This window comes from Spermophilus citellus (genome assembly GCF_964194105.1).
Source record: "Spermophilus citellus genome assembly, chromosome: 4".
Lineage (NCBI taxonomy): Eukaryota > Metazoa > Chordata > Mammalia > Rodentia > Sciuridae > Spermophilus > Spermophilus citellus.
Window position 1 is genome coordinate 128,228,032 of NC_138185.1, and position 22,095 is coordinate 128,250,126.

Consider the following 22,095-nt stretch of genomic DNA (forward strand, 5'->3'; position numbering starts at 1 on the left):
CCTAGCATCCTTTGCATTTTTGTTGACCCGATGTGATTCAGATATAATGAAAATATAGAATACCAATAAATAAATAATACCAAATTCTGACACATTTCTTAATTCTAGTTCAGATTTTACTACCAAGTCATTTTATAGAGTGTTGTGTATATAATCACTGTACAGTGCATTCCAATACATCACTATGTAATATGTTCCACATTATTTGAATTTAGAGTTAGGTTTTTGTCTTATTTTTTTTATACTACAGGTTATAGCAGTAAACTTCAAGCAATATACTATTTACAATTAAGTATGTTTTTGGTATCAATTTCTATTACCCAGTAGATTAAGTCTTTATGCTTCCACAGCAGTTCTCTGTGTTTACCGGTCATCACCATCCCTAAGCTCATCGGCATCACCTAACAGGTGTTTGTTGTCTCTGGAGCAAAAGGAATTTTCATTATTATTTTTTTTTTTTTGTACTGGGGATTTAAGCCAGAGGTGCTTTACCACTGAGCCACATCCCCAGCCCTTAGTTTTGAGACAGAGTCTTGCTGAGTTGCTTAGGGCCTCACTAAGTTGCTGAGGCTAGCCTGAATTTGAGATTTTTTTGCCCCAGACTCCCAGGAATTAGTTGTGTGCCACTGCACCCAGCCAAAAGGGACTTTTGTTGTCCCTTTCTTATTTTTTCTGTTATTTTCTTCTTCCCTGTTTTGTTCCTCCAGATCTTCCATGGAACAGGAAACATGTGCCTTTAGATGGCAGTGCAGCAGAGCTTGCAGAACCAGAACTGCATGTATCCAACCTGGAGGCTGATCAGCAGCCCGTTGATGGGAAGCAGTAGCTGTCTGCTCTTGACTTGCTCATTTCTTGTTTATAACTTGACATGCATTATCCCCCCACCTTTTTTTCTTTTCTTCATGCTATTATAGCATCTTTGAAACAGGGTGCTCTATTGATCATGCTTTGCCATTTCCTTGTATCCACTACTACCTGAACTGTAGGGAGTTAGTTGGAAAAAGAGAAAGCTAAAAAAAAAAAGGGGGGGGGGGAGGAAACAAAAATGCCTGTAAAAAAAGGCCCAAGCAAACCTCTGTGGAAGCCTAGGGACTTTTTAAAATGTAGTTATGATATTTAACATAAAATGATCTGAAATTTAAGAGTAATCCAAAAGACAAATCCAAAGATACTATCCAAAACATATAAACTCAAATTTGAAATTAAGACCACAATCTTGAATTTTTTTCATTATTTTATTTTTGCCTCTTTTAGCAATTTCAGGTGGAAATTCTTTCATATCAAGTTCCTAACAACTTTGTGGCCATAGTTGAGCTGTACAGGTCTAGAGTACTTTAGTCCCTACCTTGGTATAGAATCACTATGAAAGAGTGGACAGAGACAAGAAACCTGGCCTTTAACCATGTCCTGTTAAGGTCCATCTTCATCATCCAGGCCACATGAGTTTGAGTATGTCTTTTTGTTCCTTAGGTGAACCACTTTCCTCATTTATAAAAACAAAGCTAATGATTTCCCTTTTGTCATTGTTATCAATGGGAGCTAACGAAGGTCACTTTACTTTGCAAATTACAATAATCTCTCTAAATAAATTTCATATTTTTAAAAATATTGCATATTTATTCATATAGAAAAGTAAATGGATAAAATGTTTAGTCCAAGCCAGTTCATTGTCTGATATAGAAGCAGCCTGTTTGACGTGACTGCAGCTGGTCATGTTATCCCAAGATTCATTAAAGCTGTCCGAGTTGTGCTTTGCAAGTGGAGTTTGGGCAAAGGCTCCCTCTCCCTACTCACTAGTGGGTACTGGCTTCTCTAGAACATGCTTAGCTTAGTTTGTGTGTCTGCCAGGCTTTGATTTTTGTTTGCTTCTGTAACTCTCTGAAGAGATTGGGAAGGGATGCATTGGTCTCCTACTCCTGAAAAACGGCCTTTAACCAAGTCCTGTAAGTTTCTCAGTCCTCACTGCAAGGAGAATACTGGTAGGATCCTCAAGACAGCAACATAGGCATCAGAAGGCCAATCTGAAATAGTGGCTGATAATATACAAAGCATTGTGTTAATTTTTGATTTTTGACAGTAGAAAAATATTTATGTAATTAATTTACACTGAGTAATACATTTCAAAGTCTTCTTTGGGAACACTGACTCATTATTAAGAGGAGCCCTGGCCTCTGTATGCTTGTTTCCAGGGCCATGTCTGTGGTAAGGGGAGTTGCAGGAACCTAAAATTCACTAAACTTTTCCTTCAGGGAAGCACTTCTAACTTAGTTCACAGGGAATTAAGAGATTAATGGTTGTCAATCTCTATTTCTACTCTACCTGGTCCTTTGCTCTCTGTTGAGCCACCTTGCTTGGGTCAAATCCAGTTTAGATAACCAAGATCTGGTATAAATTTTAAACATGCTTTTATACTGTTTACAACCTCTATTATCTTTTTGGAGAGCACATAAGTAATCCTCCTTTATCTGAAAACTCAGTGTCTAAGAACTCACAGAAAATGCTGAGTGGGGATAAAATGTTAATAAATTCAACAATTTTTTTTGTTGTTGCAAAACTGGGGATTGAACCCAGAGCTGAGCTTTTTTTTTTTTGATTTTGAGACAGGATCTTGTTTAATTGAACAGGTTGGCCTTGAACTAGTGACCCTCCTGCCTCAGCCTTCCAAACAGCTGAAATTATAGGTGTACACCACCTTGTTGGGCAGATCCAGCAAATGTTATACCCATTTTTCAAGTTCCTTTTTGTCCACTGGGCCTAGTAAAGAGCCTCCTAAAAAGAGCAACTGAAGAAGCAGATGGCTTTCAAGCTATAGAGGGTTTGCAGAAATGTGAATTTATTTCAGTGCCCACTGGGAAACTGTAGTGGAAATGACATTTTGGAATAAGGTGGTTTGGGATCCATCATGCTCTGACAACAGAACCCCCTTCATTCTTCAGGGAGTGTGTGTAAGTGTGTGAGATAGAAGTCTTAGTTTTATATTCAGTCCATGAGAGGCTTTTCTAGAGCAACATTGATTATAAAATGTAAATCTATGAAGAAATAAGAATTCTATGTACAAAATTTCAGCTTACATACAATTTTACTTTTCAGATAGTTTTTGTGGCAAGAAAGCTATGTTTTATCCATTTCTAAAAGGTTAACTACTGTAAACTCAGCACTTTCTAATAATTCTTGGGTAAAAAAAATTAATCACGAATTAGAAGTGTTTTAAGCTACATTATGTTTTCTGGAACAGTCAAAAGACTCCTGGATCTTTTGCCATTTTCACAGGCTGCTGTAAATGCGCTTGATGGCATCAGCTTCTTCTTTATCAAGGATGCCTTTCTCCACATAAGCGTCAGCTTGTTGGTTGATGAAGTCCCTCATCTTCGAAAGGTCATAGTCTGGAAAATATTATTGAAGTATCATGAGCAAAGATCAAGAAAGACCAATCCCATTACAGTGATTACCATTGAGAAGCACTTTGTGTTATAACAAGATTATCATCTGTTTTCACATTCAGGCAGAGCTCTGCAATTTAAAATGATGTTTATATGTATCATATTATCTCATCTGTTCTTTATCACAACCTTGTGAGGCGTAAGTGGGAAGTACCATCTCATTTGACCAAAGAGCAACAAATTCAGACCAGGGCTTTACAAATGTCAATGTTTATAAGCCAATCGTCTGGGGCTCTTGGAAGAGTTTCAGATTCATATTTAGCAGATTGGGGTGAGAACTCAAATTTTACATTTTAAACAATGTCCTTGGAGAACCTGGTGCTGCTGGGCCAGGAAACATTCATGGGGTAACAAGGTCCTGAAGCTAAAGTGCTTTGTCCAAAATCACAAAAGCAGCAAAATTATGGTTAGAACCAGGAGTCCTGACTTCCTGAACTTATAATATTAGGTTAAATTTCTGTTAATGTGACAACCCACATTTTTGTTTTCCAAATTTAGAATTATCTTGTTTATTTAATGCTGTTTAAATTATATGCAGGGAACATCTGTATAAACATCAATTCATCCATAAAACATAAAGAGACCCTAAGTAAGAAGGTTGCCTGTGGCATTTTTCTGAAGACTTAAAAAACCCCACACCTTCCCTGATTATTTTATTAGATAGTTATAATCATAAATGACCAAACCCTGCCTTCTACCAGTTTGTAAGGGAGAGAGAAAAATGGGGGAGGGGTATGAAAACACAGAGGCTGCACAGCCACCCTAAGTTGGGCTGAATGTAACCTGAACCTGGGCATCTTTAGGCACCTGTGTGAAGGGAAAATGAAGCAGGAAGGACCTCTCTGTAAACACTGTTACATGGAGGTGAGCCTGAGGCTGAGAGCTCATTTCCTCTGCAGCAAACAGGGCCTTTGTTCCTGGTTAGGGCATGTATTTAGAAAACACCCAGCACTGAGCACTTTACAACCATCCTCATATCTGTTCTTCATAAAGCCCCATGAGGTAAGCATTAGCATGCTCATTTCAGAGATGAAGAACCAGGGCTGACAGCAGAAGGTACTTGCACAGGTAGCAGCAGAGCCAAGTTCCAAAACCAGGTCAGTCTGTGGTCATTGCTTTGACCATTCTGAAACCTTGAGTACTGAAGATAAAGCTTCTGACAGGTACATTAAGCACATGTTGAATAAATGCTTGTTTTTAACTTTTTTCTTTCTCTTAGTCAGAAAGTAGAAGGCAAACATATATTTTGTGTGTATCTCACAGAGATGATTCCTGGATTCCCGACTCGGCACAATGAAGCACCTCTTGCTTTTCCTTGGTTCATTAATTCTGACTCTTCAGAATGACTTGCACTATTAATATTTTTAATGAGACAAAAGGCAGACTCTTGATGACAGATAAGGTCCCAGTGATTTGAATGAACAAACAGGAAAATATTTTGTCTTTTTCCTTTTTGGTACTGGTGATTGATCCCAGGGTGCTTTACTACTGGGTTATATCCCCAGCCCTTTTAACTTCTTTTTTCAGACAGGATCTTGTTAAATTGTATAAGCTGTCCTTGAACTTGTGATCTTCCTGCCTCAGCTTCCATATAGATAGGATTATGGGTATGCATCACTGTACCAGGCTTTTTTGGTATTTTTTGAGATGAGGGTCTCACTATGTTGCCTAGGTTGGTCTTGAACTCGTGAGCTCAAGTGATCCTTCTACCTCAGCTCCATCAGCAGCTGAAACTATAGGAATGTGCCATTATGCCTGGCTTTTGCTTTCTTATGAGAAGGAAAAATTGTATCTTTATGGTATGGTTTGATTGTGTGCAACAGAAAAACTAGCATGGTGCAGGCTCCTAGAATCCAATCCCAACTCTTCCCTGGCTGACTTTTGGAATACATAAGCTAGTCACCACCTTGTTAACTTTAAAAGAGGTTTTAATTAAGCTTGTAAGGCTCAAAAGAGATAAGGGCTATGGTTTGCTTTTTTTTTTTTTTTGTACCAGGGATTGAACCCAAGGGCGCTTAACCACCAAGCCACATCTCCAGCTCTTTTTTATATTTTTTATTAGAGACAGTCTCATGGAGTTGCTTAGGGCCTCACTAAACTGCTAAGGCTGGGTTTGAACTTGCAATCCTCTTGCCTCAGCCTCCTGAGTTACTGGGATTATAGGCATGCACCACCACAACTAGCTTGTGGTTTGCTTTTTTAAAGCACACTTTTTCTTTTTTGTAAGTCTGTATAAGATTTTATCATCATTCTATCACACCACATGGGCTTCCATTTCTTGAGTTTGGAAAGGGGTTTCAGGTCGCCCAGGTCCCTGCTAAACAGAGGGCACCAGGAGAGGTTAAGAAAGATCAGAACTAATGGTAAGTCCTCTGGTTCACACAGCGTCAGCCATTGCACGGCCGCAGCACCTAGGTCTCCATAGGCCTTGAGAGGTAGCCACAAGTCAAGCCACAATGACATGTGAGAGCTTTCTTTGTCTTTAAGACAGCATATTATCCTCCCTTCAGGAGACAAAAGAAAACCTAAAACCCAACACTCTTATACCCTCACTCTGAAGTTCACTCACAAGGCCTTCCTTGGACAAGAATCAGATCTCCATTCTTCACTGGATGGATCGTTTCTGGAACAGGACGATGACTTGCAGGATGATGTTAGTTATGGTCAGGAATCTGAGGCATATGTTGACCCAGCAAAAACAATGACATAAATGCTCCAAATTAATGTACCTTTAATTTATAATTTATACTGATCTCCAGTTGTTCTTTTTTTTTTGTATTTTATTTATAAGCAAGATCTCATTGAGTTGCTCAGGGCCTCACTAAGTTACTGAGGCTGGCTTTGAACACATGATCCTCCTGCCTCAGCTTGAGAAGCATCACTCAACTCATTGGAGAAACATTGTTTTGCAGGTGCTCTTGCCCGATACTTGGAATGCAACCAGATGGCTCTCAAGTTGCTCATTTTTTTATTTCTTCTGCCTTGCTTTGCCTTGGTTTAAAGACCCATCACTTCTGCTCCAGATCCTGGCCTCCTTATCTTTTTCCTGCCTTCTGGGGTCTTATTTTTTTAATTGCAACCACACTGCTACCAGATGGATTTCTTTTTTTAACCCAATTTGGCCCCCCAGCTAAAGCTATCCTCCTTTGCAGAGTGTACAAGCATCTTCCCAGCCTGGCTGCTGCTCCTCCCTAGAGACACCCAGTGTCCTGGGGAAAAAAATGGCTCTGATCCCCAAAATAGATCCTTCTGTTTCACTCCTTCATGTCTTGGCCCCTGGGTTCCTTCTCACTCCATTTCTCCTCATTCATTGGATTCTTCCTTACCTTTGCATCACGGCCTTTCCTGCTGTCCTTTCTCCCGGCTGGCTCTATCATGGTGGGATGACACACCCCACTGTCTCACCCCTTTGGTGCTCCAACATCCATCTACCACAGTCCTATCTGGGTTCATGATAGCCACACTGACACCGTGAGCTCCTTATTGTATGAGGGCTGCATCTGATCATCCTTTGAATCTCTGGCACTCAGAACAGGGTGTGTTTTGTTTTATGTAAGTGAGAGGCTGCTTTAGTGACTGCATGAAGCACCCAGTATGTGCTCAGAAAAGAAAGCAAGCTGTGTGTGAGGGGGAAGGTGAAACAAGACTGGCAAAATATTCATCCTTATTGAAGATAGGTGATGGACATGTGGGGATACATTATATTATCACTCTTCTTTCACTTGACATTTTTCAAAATCAAATGTAAAAAAGAAAAAGATGCCTTGAATAACAAGATAAGTGAGGTTCTGTTCCTCTTGTCATCTCAGAGGCAGCTGCCGTCTTTTTGGACTGATTCTTTGGACTAATTTGATTGCAGGAATCATTATGTAACAAGAGCCGTTGGCAAATGGGTGAAGTTTGCAATGTACAACCACACTGAATTCCTACCTTCTTTATTTCCTTTTTTGTCGTGTTTCTTCAACCATTCAATATTTTTTCTAATGGCTTCCAAATAGGCTTCTGTTTTCCCTGCAAAAGATAAAAGAATCATATCAAATAGTCATAAACCATCACTGTTTCTTTTTTTAAAAGACCATACTAATGTTCAAAACCATAAATATTGGACTTATGGAGCAATTGAAAGGTGATGTCCCTAGCTAGGCAGTGTGCATGTTTGTATAGATGTGTGTGTCAAGCAGATCAAGTGGGACAAGAGTTAGGAGACAGATCAAGTGAGTAAGCATTATGCCCACACACAAATAAGTACAGATTGATATCCAGGCAGAGAGGAGTTTTGATTTTGTTTTCTAGTTAGATAGGTCCCTACTACTGTTAGATTGGGTCACTTCTGGTTAGGGATAGATTTTTCAAACTGAGGTCATTCTCAAGGAGTGAATAAGAGTGGCAAATGCTTGAAGACTCTATCACCTCAGTTAAAAGTTCAAATATGTGGCTTTGTGTAAATCTCTACAAGTCTTCTGCCCAATCCTGGGCAGGAAGCTATAAAAACTCAAGAGAAAGAGGCTGGGTATGGTGCACACACCTGTAACCCCAGATATTTGGGAGGCTGAGGCAGGAAGATCACAAGTTCAAGGCTAGCCTCAGCTCTTAAACAACTTAGTGAGACCTTGTCTCCAAATACAGAATAAAAAGGATTGGGGATGTGGCTCAGTGGTTAAGTGCCCTTGGGTTCAAGGGCACCCCTCCAAAAAAAAAAAATATATATATATATATATATATATATACACCCCCTTAGAAAAAAGGGATGACCAGGGATTCACTTTAAGATTCCAATGGTAGGCAGGACACGGTGGCATACGCCTTTAATCCCAGCGGATTGGGAGGCTGAGGCAAGAGGATCATGAGTTCAAAGCCAGCCTCAGCAAAAGCAAGGTGCTAAGCAACTCCTTGAGACCCTGTCTCTAAAGAAAACACAAAATAGGGCCAAGGATGTGGCTCAATGGCCAAGTTCCCCTGAGTTCAATCCCTGGTACCCGCTCCCCAAAATATTCCAATGGTAGACTTTAGAACTGATTCTAATAAAACTCCCCTGGATATATACATCCCTAGTGGGCTTCCAGGCACCACTGAGCATCTACTCTATGATTCCTTTGCATTATCATCTGTAAGTGAATATTACCAACTTAGAGATGATGAATCTGAAACTCAGAGAGGCTCAGTAACTTGGCTAAGGCCAGGAAACAACAGAGCAGGAATTTGGACTCTGATCTTAGTTTCTGTTATCTCCTGCATTATCTGAAAGATAAGGCTTCATCTTCAGATATGGACACAAACTTAGCCTTGTTCTATACTGAAGAAATCAACCATTCCCTGAATTAGGTGGATCCCTAATGCTCAAAGTTTATGCAGAGAGACCAGGTAGTCTGCCTGCCTCCTGTCCCCTCACCCCCCCCCCTCTTTTTCTCCCCCGCTTCTCTCTCATCTAAAAGAAACACAAGAAAACAAAACCAAACAAACAAACAAACAAAAAAAACCAAGTCATGGTGGCGCATGCCTGTCCGAGCAACTGAGAGAGACCTAAGCAGCTTAGCAAGACCCTGTCTCAAAATAAAAAATAAAAAGAGCTGGGGATGTAGCTCAGCGGGAGTGTGCCCCTGGGTTCAATCCCCAGTACAAAAACAACAACAAAATCCAGGGCTTCTGCAGAAACAATGGCTGTCCAGGCATGGAGCAGTGATCACCCCCTTCTAAAGTTGCTTTGACCCCTCTTGTCTTTAATCTACTGCATAGACCTCTTGTTTGACTATCTGTACTGTGTGCTTAAGGGGCTGTGCTTTGTGCTCCAAAATTCATTCTCATTTACTCCTTACAACAACCTTTTGAGGAAATCCTTTTATCATCCCTATTTTACAGATGAAAAAACTGAGGCACAGAAAAATTAAAGAAATATATAAAGGTTCACATGATTTGTAAGTAGTAAAGCCAGTTTTAAATTTGGGTATTTCTGACTAGAGTCTGTGAACAATAACATTATTATTTTAAAATTTGCCAGTGTTCCCATTTCCAACACTGCATTTACCTGAAGGACTTCCTGAGCATCATTTTTCCTCTGGTTGTAGGGTCACTCTTGCCTTACCACTCAAGAGGAACTTCTATGCAAAAAGGGATAAATGGATTTTTTTTTAAAAAAGTGATCTACAATTTTCAGCCCCTACTTGTTAGGGGAAATAAATGGTTTTATTAGTTGGAAACAACATTAGATTCAGGACTTTGTTTTCAAGAATATCAGAGCATGTGAAGAATCATGTCCCCCAGGCTAATGTTCTAACACTCAGTACAATCGATGTAGAGATTGTCATTATTACTCATGACTGAGAAGATCCACTGGATTTGATAATATTAACAGTGATTTCTACTATAAAATATTCAGTTAAATAAGGATTTTGAATAAGGAAAGAGATTTTGATGAACTCAATTCTATCTAAGATTAGGAGCCATCTCATCACAAAGTTACGGAATGTTCATTTCTGTTTTACTAAGATTTCTATTTGGCCTGACCATACTCTGAGGGCTAATCTTGTTTGAAATTCCTGCCCTTGATCTAAACTCACCCATGCCTAGCTCTTCTTGACCAGATAACAACCCTCCCTAAAACCTTAGCAGCCCCTCATAAATTCTGATGTTGGAATCTCAATGTATTCCCTACCTTGAGACGTTAAGCCATGCAGATCATTAACCTGCTATCTGCCTTTGTATTATTCTTGCCAGAACCTTGTTAGCTAAAGTTCCAGCACACCCTCTTGTGCTATAAAACCTTTTTCCTGAAGAGCTGGGGTGTTGTCCTCGGGCCCTCATTTTGGGTGAGGCAGCTGCTGGCCAACTCTTGTGTATACAATTTAAGCTTTACTTTGGCTTAAAATTGGAATCTGTAGTCTTTTCTTTGCATCGTGGTTCAAAAATCTTCATGTAGTGTAGAATGCAAATTTATTATTTGCAAAAAGTTTAAATCAAATTTAGTCTTCTACATAGGACTTGCTTTAATAAAGAGATAATGATAGCACATTAGGTAATTAGGGTTTCTGAAACTTTTGAGTTTGCCTGAAAATAATCTTGTTCTTTAAATAATTTTAAGCATTCTTCCCACAATCTAAAGTGCAATAACATATAATGATGTGGAAAGCTTACTTGAAAAAGGGAAAACCACCGCTTAGTCTCTTTTTAAATACTGCACTATAATTTTGAATTTAAGAAGGTAAAAAAGTATTATGAGGTTCAAGCATAGTATGGCAGACAATCCCTGCCTGGTGCCTCCCTCTTTTCAGATATATTAATAGAGCAGCCCTCAACTGATGGTAAACTATATTGATGATATCAATATAGTGAATAAAATTTCTTGTATTCATTCTTGTATTCATAAACTGATTGATACATCATTCCTAAGCTTCCTGTACCTCAGACAGTCTCCCAGGGATCCTCAGTGTGATTAAGCCCCTGTGGCCCAGGTTGAGGCCTGCTCATTAACACACTACACCAACTTCTTTTCCTTCCCTGTCTCATGTAACTTCCCCAGCTCCTGGTGGTGCCTCCTGGGAGCCCCTTCCAATTCAACTACACTACCTCAGGTTCTTCTCTCAGTATCTCTGTTTTGGGGGCACCCAACGTAAGACCCTTTGTTATAAAGGTCTCACTATTATTTTGTTAGGTGGCCTTTTGCTCAGGAACCAATTACCTATAAAGTGGTGTTGAGTTTTTTTTTTTTTAAGTTGTAATTGGACACAACATTTTTATTTTATTTTTATGTGGTGCTGAGGATCAAATCCAGGGCCTCTCATGTGCTAGGCGAGTGCTCTACCACTGAGCCACAATCCCAACCCTGGTGTTGAGTTTTTAAAAAGAAGTATGAATAAATACAAGAAATTTTATTCACTGTATTGATATTATCGACCCACAACAGAGAATGAGTTTACTACAGCTTAAAGAAAGCTAGTGTGCAATCTAGTAAGAAACTAATATCTTCTGAATTATGACATAGGATTAGGACAATGTCTGTAATTTAAAATAGAACACCCTATTCCTCTCATTCTTCTTTTTTGCTTATTTTTATCCATAGGACTTATTGCCTTCTACCATATCATATAATTTGTTTTCTTATTGTTGAGTGGGGCTCAGTGGGGCACATCTGTAATCCCAGCAACTTGAGAGGCTGAGGCAGGAGGATTGTGAGTTTGAGGCCAGCCTTAGCAAATCAGCAAGGCCCTAAGTAGCTTAGCAAGACTCTGTCTCAAAATAAAAAGTTTAAAAAAGAAAGGGTTGGGGATGTAGTTTAGTGGTAAAATATCCCTGGGTTCATTCCCTAGTACAAAAAAAAAAAAAAAAAAAGTCTTTTTGTCTAAGAAATATCTCAATTTCTGATGTACTTTATTCCTAGAACAAAACCTGATACATATCAGATTCTCAATAAATATTTATCAAATAAGTGGATAAAGGACATAGAAAACAAACTAGAAGATTGCCCAGTGATCATGGAATATAAATTAGGGAAACAATATTTTTTTAAATTGTCTTTTTGTAGTTGTAAATGGACTAAATGCCTTTAATTTTGTTTGTTTTTTATTTTTATGGGGTGCTGTGGACCGAACCCAGTGCCTCACACATGCTAGGCAAGCACTCTGTCACTGAGCTATAGCCACAGCCCACAATAATATTTTTTAAAAGTATAAATAATATAGATCTCTTTTTCTGTCTCCTTTTTTCCTTTTCTTCTTCCTTCTCTGCCCCGGAGAAAATGAATTGTTTCTTTGAAAGACTTGAAATCTAATGGATTTTTTTCATCTAAATAAGTGTATCAGAAACAACTAAAACACAAATGTAAAAAGTATCATTCCTATTTTGTTCATGAAGAAACTAAGTTCAGGAAAGTCAAGTAACATGCCCAAGGGGACACATCTCAGTAAGCACTAGAGACTTGTTTTGAGCCAGACTCAATCTTGAGCCTCTAATGAGTGGAGCTGGGTCAAATCCACAGTTTGGACTAGGAGGATTTAGTTCCTGTTGTTTTCAAACTAGCCAAAAAGGCAGTGGTTCTCAAACTGCTGCATATTAAAATCACTTTTAAAATTCCTAACGTCCAGGTTATTCCTCATATCAATTAAATCAAACTAGCTAAAGGTAGGGAAAAAGCATCAGCATATTTTGTAATCAGTCCTGAGGTAAGTCTAGTGTATGGCAAAGTTTGGAAGTCACCGCCATCCGTCCTGGGATCTCCATATGTTTACTGAAGCACTGGTAATAACAGCCATGAAATCAGGTGTTCCTCTGCTCCTGAAGAGAAACAGCTGTTTCCTATTTACATTTTCTTTTCTCAGAGTTGTAAAGCAAATCTTTTATTTTCACAGTGTGCACTGAAAGCCCATGAGAGTCCACTTTGGAAAGCCAAGCTATTTTTCCCCCCAATTTATTTCAGCTTCATTTGGAAAAAAATAGCTCATGACGGAGTTAATATGGAGCAAGCCTTAAAACATATGCTGAAGCAGATGGGATGAGGGCCAGAGTCAAGAGGCAGCCCTGCTTTTCTGTCTGTCCTGGTTTTCAATACTGTAAGAGAAATATCCCTTTTTATGCATGAGTTTGTCCTGACTCTGATAGGCTGCCCTGACCACTTCCTAACCCTGGGGGATGGCAGGGGTGGGGTGGGGTATAGAAATCAACAGGGTTTGCCTATTGAATGTAGTATGTACTAAAGATATTAGATCTTTTAAAAGAGTATTTTAAAAAATTAAGTTTGATATGATGTTTAAAATTATGGCAAGATTATATTATTATAGTTATATTTATAATTACTATAAATAGCAAAACAACTAATATTGGTAATTTTGATGCCACAAGGGCCACAAAGTCATTCAATTCAGGAACTTCTCCATAGTGATGACATTTTACTTGCCCATAAGATGCAGTGAGGAATACTGAAGAGCACTGGACTGGGAGTGGGGACAAGGATTCAAGGCCCAGCTCCATCACTCTCTGGCTATGAGATCCTGAGCAAGTCATTTCATCTTCTGGGCACTGCTTTACTGATTTGTTAATTAAGGGTGGATTTGAAAAAGGCTATTCATGGTTTCTACATATGGGAAGAACTTTTCCTTTGCTGTCTTTGAGAGACCACTCTCAGGCCTGTGCTGAGCTCTCAGCCCCCCTGGTGCGTCAGGGGAGAAGAGTAGACTGTCTTTGGACATTTGTAGCAGAATGCCTTGAGACTTGAATGGAGGCATGAATTGTCTCTTCTTATGTTGCTTAAAACACAAGAGCATTCACATGAGTTAGTCAATTTATTAATTAAATAGGCTAACTTTTCTGGCTAAACGTAAAAAAGATGGGGATGATAGGATATTTAGGTGAAAGTTATCTTAGTGATCACCTTCTTCAACTAATTCTATTATCTAGCCATAAACTTGACAAATGATAGCCCTGCAATGAATTTATGGTGTTATAAAGCTTATTTCATCCCTTGGATGATTTTTTAAAAAGATTTTCAGTGACTCATAATGAGAAGTCAGTGAGTAAGCATCCAACTGGCGCAAAGAGCCACATTTAGATAATGGAATAAAATTCTAAACTTCTTTAGTCTCCAGAGGGTAATTTACTTGAAAAATTAAGCAAATTCATAAATGTGGTTGGAATTAGAATACATTGTACTTTATTGGCATAGCTCTAAGTTTAGAAATAATTATTGAGTCATTCAAATAATTGTAAGATTTAGAAATCAACATTAAAAAAAATCTTTGCCGGGCACTATGGCCCAGTGGTTCAGGAGGCTGAAGCAGGAGGATTGCAAGTTTAAAGCCAGCCTCAGCAACTTAGGGAGACCCTGTCTCCAAATAAAAAATGAAAAAAAAAAAAATAGGGCTGGGGATGTGGCTCAGTGGTTGACCGCCCCTGGGTTCAATCCTTGGTAAAAAAACAAAAACAAAAAACCCTAATGTGAGTCACTGTAGAAAGCAAGAATCTAGTCTAACTAACTAAAATTATATTCAAAGGTGAGTGTGTCATTTTTCATCATTGGTAATTAATTGTTTTTTAACATGAAACTTCAACTGAGATGCATGTAGACATGTTCTGTAGATTGAAGTGTGGCATAAATGTAGGGGGGTGTTGTTGTTATTCCTAGTTATATTGCTCATGGGACTCTGTCCAAGACTTGGCATGATTAATAAATATCGATTGCAGTTACATGGGCTAACATCTCACATCCCAAGTCCAAAACAAACTCCCTACAGATATTATTGCCAGCGTGTTCTGCTAACAATTATTTTCTTAAGCGGTTTTAGCTGGGCCATTATTTCATCCTTTGTTCTATTCTGTAATGCCCTCCAACTTTCCTTCCTAAAGGGAGCCTCTTCTTCACATGCCTGGCTCATCAGTAAGTGGGATCTGCGTGTGCTCACATGGCCTATGTTGTACTTTCCTACACATGGGGTAAGAACTATTCCTTGGTTGTTTCAAACTTTTTAAAGTCTTCAAAGACAGGCATTGGGTTTTTGTTTTGTTTTTTGTTTATTTTGGTATTTGGGATTGAACCCACAGGTGCCTTACCACTGAGCCATATCTTCAGCCCTTTTTATTTATTTTTTTTTCATTTGGAGATAGGGTCTTGCTAAGTTTCTGAGGCTAGCCTTGAACTTGTGATCCTCTTGCCGCAGCCTCACAAGTCACTGGGATTACAGGCATATGCCATTGTGCCTGGTGCATTAGTTCTTATGGTCCCTCTCTAGCTGCTTCCTGTACAGTGCCAGGCATGCAGATGGAATAAGTGCTTATTTATTGCAGATAAATGTCTCAGGAAACCTAGACAACGTTGTCTTCACCCTATGCATGCTTTTATTTTTCTGCCTAGAGATAATGGCTGTTGTCTCTCTGGGTTTTGTGACAGAGAAGTAAAATAGCCCTTGGAAAAAAGCACAAATAATCAACTGTAAGTACAAAGATTAAAAAAAAAAACTTAGTATGTCCTTTGGGGGATTAATTATATTTCCCCAAAAAATGTTGAGCATAAGCTGAGCATAAGCTCAGTTTTGTTTTTTCTAAACTGTATTGGAATAATGGGGTCAAGGTAGTATGAATAAATCCTAATTCTAAATAATGGGGTGGAAGGCTAATTTTAACCTTAAGTATCTATATTCTTCCTAATGTTTCAGGAGAGCCATTACAAAGAATAACCCTAGATGATAGAGCTTACCCTCCTTGCTCCCCATTTCTAATGGAAATCATAACAAAAATGGGAAATATTTCCTTACTATTAATTTCTAAAAACACTGATATGGTTTGGTCTTGAATGTTCCCCAAAGGTCTATGTGATGAACACTTGTTTCCCAGGGTGCCACTATTGGGAGATTGTAGAAATTTACAGAGGTGGGACCTAGTAGGAGTTGTCTAGATCACTGGGAACATGTGCTGAGGGGACTGTGGGACCCCAGCCCCTTCCTCACTCTCTTTTGCTTCCTGGCCATAAGGCATGCAGCTTTGCTCGACTATGTGTTCCAAACCAGACGTGCTGCCTCACCATAGGTGTAGTCATGGGGCCAACAAATAATGGACTATGAGCCAAAATAATCCTCTCTCTTTATAAGTTGGTTAACTTAGGTATTTTGTTAGGGTATAAGAAGGCTGACTAACATGGCCTATATCCTGTATGGGCAATAGTGGGCCACCAAGAATCATCTCTGGTATATTCCCTTTTTATATGTTTTCTTAAAAAAAAAAAAAGCAAAGAGATCTGTCAGCATCTATTCCTAGGAATCTTTGCATAGTAATATAAGGTATTGTCTTAAGCACTGAACATTCGCCTCAGCAAGATGAAGGACCTAACCTATGTTCTGCTGTGTTCTAGTGAAACACAATCATTGTGCATGGCTTACTGTCAGAGGAGGTGACTGAGGCCTACTGACTACCCGCTGGGGGAGAGCTGTCATGCTGTATGCTGGTTCTCTCTCAGGCCATGAGCCACCCTTTTCCTGGTTAGCTATCTTTCAAGAGTTCACCACTTATCCTCTGCCTCACATCCATTAGTATAAAAACCTAAACTGGAGCAGGGGAAAACACACCAGAAAATAGCAAGTATTGGTAAGGATGTGGAGAAATTGGAACCCCTGTTCATGCTGGTAAGAATTTAAAATGTTACGGCAATTATGGTAAACAGTATGATGATTTCTCAAAAGATTAAAAGTAGAATTGCCATATGATCCAACAATTCCACTTCTGGATATATATCCCAAAGAATTGATAGCAGGGCCTCAAGGAAATATTGGTATACCAAAGTTCATAGCAGCATTGTTCAAAAGGTAAAAACAACCCAAAGGTCCATAGACAAATGAATGGATAAATAAAATACAGCATTACATCCAATACATCGGAGTATTATTCAGTCTTAAAAAGAAAGGAAGTTCTGATATGCTACAACATGAATGAATCTTGATGATATTATGCTAATTTCAATAAGCCAGTCACAGAAAGGATGTATACTGTATGATTCCACTTATGTGAGGTACCTAGAGTAATCAAATTTATACAGAAAGAAGGTAGAATCATGGTTGTGAGGGGCTGGGGGAGGAGAAATGAGAGGTAAAAAGTGTTCTGGAGATGATTAGTGTTCATGGTAGCACAATAATGTAAATATATTTACTGTCACTGTGTTGTAGATTTAAAAGTAGTTAAGGTAGTAAATTTTATATATATTTCACCACAATTTATAAAAAGCTATCACTCATCCAGAGTGGATGTACAGGGTCCTCAAATATGGCACAGCTATTACCAGTTCTGCTTTCCCTTGCCCATGACAAACATTATGAATTAATCATCCCCAAAGTCTTTCTAACTGAGCCCATGCAAACTCATATCCTTTCTCCACACAGGCTATTACCAAACAGTTGGAGTGGATATGTCACCTGTCAATGTAAAAGAAAATCGTGACGGTTCATGAAATCCATGCTAGATTACAGTAATATAAAGCTTCATGAGTTAGGAAAACTACATAAACTTGTACATTAAGAAGAAAAAATTTTTCAGCCTGTCTCTAAAAAGGCCCCAATAGCTGAAATAGAAGCAGCAGTAGCAACTTTGGCCACTATCACAACATATTTATTTGTTTTTTTTTGTTTGTTTGTTTTAAATGGTGCTAAGGATTGAACTCAGGGCCTTGGGATGTGAGTCAAGCACTCGACCAACTGTGCTATATTCCCAGCCCTATCACAACATATTTGAAGCCATAAAACCCAGGTTCAAGTCTCTAACTATATTTTTATATAAGAAGGAACTAGAACTCCTTGAACAGGAATTGGTTTCAAGTCTTGTGAAAGGAAAGTGTGAAGTGGGCCCATAATACCCTGTTGTCAGAAAGTAGAGAGGATATGCTAAGCAGACAAAGGAGAAATGAAGGGGAATCCCACTGCCCAAGTTAACCTATCTCCACATCATCATCATTATCATCAACCGCAACAACTTACAGGAATAGAAAATGCAATATAGAGTGTTAATGAAGGAGGTAGTTATTTAAAAAAAGGGAATTAGTTTGTACATTTTTGCTATTATTGAATTACAAGGTATTAAATACATAGCTAGTTTCTTTTTCTAGATCATATTTAGGCATTGTTAAGTATGGGTCTATTATCAAGTGTGAATGTGAACGTGTGTCTATTTGTGTAAGCAGGAGAGACTGGGTGGGGAACTTACAAGTGGACCAAGTAATCCCTCCAAAATTAAGAGCTATATCATGAGCATGACCAGTCCTTGTAGTCTCACATCATATCACAGCAAGGAATAAGCAAAGTTCATTCATTCATTGACAATGATGGTTATACAAAATAACCAGTGAAAAAGGAGCCCAATGATGTGGTTTCAGATGATAAATTATCTAGGTGTCAAGCTTCCTGCCTCAAGAGAGAGCACTAACCTAGCTATGTTAGCTCCCAGGGAAAAAAAACCTTTACATGAACCTACTAATGAGAAATTGGTAAGACATAAGTAGGGTTCCAGTTATACCAAAGAGTTCACTGTATCATAATGACCAAAAGATAAGGTAGGTTTTGAACCACATGTTCACAGCTTCTGGTAAAGACACAAGATTTCAGAAAAAGAGTATCTGAGATACAAGGATGTAAATTTTCTATGAAGCAACAACATAACTTTGTAACACAGGGGATCCAGCTGGGCATGGTGGTGCATGCCTGTAATCTCAGCAACTTGGGAGGCTGAGGCAGGAGGATTGCAAGTTCGAGGCCAGTCTTAGCAACTGAGTGAGACCTTCAATAACTTAGTGAAACCCTGTCTCAAAACAAAAATGGCTGGGGATGTAGCTTAGTGGTAAAGTATCCCAGGTTCAATCTTAGTAATAAAAAATATGGGTTTTGGAGGCAATTGGACCATTGAACTATACAACGAGGTCCATATTCTTTTCTGACCTGAAATCAAATCAGGGGACTGACAACTTAGAACCTATATACTCAATGAATCTTTTTCTTTGGGTACCTGGAAAAGCTTCTGAAATCCTGGGAAGAAGTAAATTTTAAATTGCACAGACATATTTAAGCTATTTAAGAAAATTCGATGTGCTGGATTTGTGGTTTTTACCAGGTCCCTAAAGGTGTTTGTTGTGTTGCAATCACTTGTTAAATAATTAAGGAAATTTGCTTCCCAATTTCATTGCCGACCTAGAGCTGTCAATTCTGTACCTTTTGGTTCATCTGTCTTTCCTCCTGGGTTGGAGCTGTCATCTTTTGTGGAATCCTTCAAAGTTCCATATTCCTTTTCCATCTTAGCGGCTTCCTCCTTGGTACTGTCTGTTTCTTCATGGCTCTTCTCTGATGGCACTGTAATCAGATTGGGCATTGTTGTTACAGCATGATTTCCTATTCATGCATTAATTCCTAATGCAAAAATAAACTTTATTGAAACGGTACAATTTGAGGTTAGATTTTTTTTTTTTTGAGCTGAAAAGAATCTTGGTGATTATCCAGTTCAACCCTCTACCTCGCTTCACAGAAGAAACTGAGGACCAGAGAAGGAAGAGATATTCCTAAGATCACCCACTGAGTTAACAAAAAGCTGGCCCCCGCTTCCAGCTGTCCAGATTCTAGTTTAGCATTCTTTCCCTTACGCTACAATATCACTAAAGGATAGATTATTATTATTTTATTTTCTAGAGATGGGATCTCACTCTGTTGCCTAAGCTGGCCTTGAACTCCTAGGTTCAAGCAATCCTCCTGTTTCAACCTCTAAGTAGCTGGAATTTGTGTGCCACTAAGCTCAGCCCAGTTATTTGTCCTTTTTTTTTCCCCACTCAGTGCTGGAATGGAATCCAGGGCCTTATGCATGCTAGGTAGATGCTCTATCACTGAGCCACACTCTCAGCCTTATTTGATTAAAGTAAACTTTAATCAGTGTTGATGATCAAGTGCGGTATGCCAAGTCCCAAAGTGAATTTGGTGGTCTTGATTCCAAGTGAGAATAACTATAGTTATCCAATCTCAAGGATTTGGGGATAAAGCAGAACTCTCTTTTTACCCTTTCTTCATGCTCCATTATCCCTGGCTATTCTAATGTAAAGAAAAGATTTGGAATCTTGCTGTCAAAATGGAGTAACATTTGCTCACTTCTCACTATATTAAGTAGCTGTATTCCTTCTAGCAATCCTGTGTTGAACTGAAACTTATAACCTGTAGGTAACCACTGGAAAACAATTATCACTAACAATCAAAACTACTCTAAGATTTCATCTCACACCAGTCAGAATGGCAGTTATCAAGAATACAGACAACAAAAAATGTTGGCGAGGATGTGGGAAAAAAGGCATACTCATACATTGCTGGTGGGATTACAAATTGGTGCAACCAATCTGGAAAGCAGTATGGAGATTCCTTAGAAAACTTGGAATGGAACCACCATTTGACCCAGCTATCCCACTCCTCAGTCTATACCCAAAGGACTTAAAAACAGCATACTTCAGTGACACAGCCACATCAATATTCATAGCAGCTCAATTCACAATAGCTAAATTGTGGAAGCAACCTAGATGCCTTTCAATAGATGAATGGATAAAGAAACTATGGGGGGCTGGGGATGTGGCTCAAGCGGTAGCGCGCTCGCCTGGCATGCGTGCGGCCTGGGTTCGATCCTCAGCACCACATACCAACAAAGATGTTGTGTCCGCCGAGAACTAAAAAATAAATATTAAAAATTCTCTCTCTCTCTCTCTCTCTCTCTCTCTCTCTCTCTCCTCTCTCACTCTCTCTTTAAAAAAAAAAAGAAAAAGAAACTATGGTATATTTACACAATGGAATATTACTCAGCACTAAAAGAATAAAATCATGGCATTTGCAGGTATATGGATAGAGTTGGAGAATATTATGCAAAGTGGAATAAGCCAATCCCAAAAAACAAAAGGCTGAATGTTTTCTCTGATAAGTAGATGCTAATCTATAATGGGGATAGGGGTGGAGCATGGGAGGAATGGAGAAACTTTGGATATGACAAAGGGGAGGGAGGGGTAAGAGAGGGAGTATGGGGATAGGAAAGACAGTGGAATGAGATGGACATCATTCCCCTAAGTACATGTATGAAGACATGAATGGTGTAAGGCTACTTTGTGTACAACCAGAGACATGAAAAATTGTGCTCCATTTGTGTACTATGAATTGAAATGTATAACAAATTAGAATAAATAAGTTAATTAATTTTTAAAGAGCTAGCAGGAAACTCAAGTTGTCTAACAAACTTATTTTAACCCAATATTTTTATTATAGGAAAGAAGAAATTGTTTTTTGTATTGTGTGAAATATTCCCTTGTGCACTGCATTATATAAAAATGTATATATTTTTTTCATATTTGTGGTATAATTTTGTTCCTTGCTTTGGTCTCTAAGAAAGTTTATTAAAAATTGCTTGACATGGGGCCCTGGGTTCAAATCCCAAAACAAAACAAAACAACTGCTTGAGGGCTGGGGATGTAGCTCTGTGGTAGACTACTTGTATGGCAAGCATGAGGCCCCAGATTCAATCCCCAGCACTGCTACAAACAAAACAACAACCAAAAGTTCTCCTTTTAAAATTAAAAAAAAAAATCATCTTAAGGGGCCATACATTATACTATCAAGAATATGTACGTTGGGCTGGGGATGTGGCTCAAGCGGTAGCATGCTCGCCTGGCATGTGGGCGGCCCAGGTTTGACCCTCAGCACCACATACAAAACAAAGATGTTGTGTCTGCCGAAAACAACAACAACAAAAAATATTAAAAATTCTCTCTCTCTAAAAAAAAAAAAAAAAAAAAGAATATGTACGTCATTTCTGCTATTGGGGCAATATTAAAGTATAATAATTTGCAATTGTCAGTCCTTTCTCATTTTGCTCCATCCACCCCCCTTGAAAGGAGTCTTCTTTGCACAGCTCAGCTCCATGGTGTTTGTTTGCTGGGCTGACGAGGGTTGTGGGTGGAGGATATAGAACTAAGTAACTGAGAAGGAAGGAAAGTCGTACTACATAGAGGCCCAGACCTTACCAGAGGAGAGAGAAGATCTGGGAGAGAAGGACAGTGTGTGTGTGGGGGGGTGGGGGGTAGATGGCCAGGGACAGTATTTTGGAAAAGTGGTGATCTGGGAAGAAAAAAAGATACCTAAAAGAGACTTTTAGAAAGGATTGCTCAGTTTTGTGATGTAACCATCTTTCC

General features: G+C 38.9%; 1 protein-coding gene across 1 annotated transcript in view; it reads right to left on the reverse strand.

Annotated features, from left to right (window-relative positions):
• Positions 1 to 136: 136 nt before the first annotated feature.
• SCG3 (secretogranin III) overlaps positions 137 to 22,095 on the reverse strand; it is a 39,489-nt gene continuing 17,530 nt past the window's right edge. Inside the window, exons 9-11 of the mRNA XM_081292868.1 lie at positions 19,103 to 19,240; positions 7,371 to 7,451; positions 137 to 3,383 (exon numbers count right to left, since the gene is read on the reverse strand). Coding sequence (XP_081148994.1) covers positions 3,265 to 3,383; positions 7,371 to 7,451; positions 19,103 to 19,240 — 338 coding nt within the window. The 3' untranslated portion in view covers positions 137 to 3,264. The remainder of the gene's footprint in view (positions 3,384 to 7,370; positions 7,452 to 19,102; positions 19,241 to 22,095) is intronic.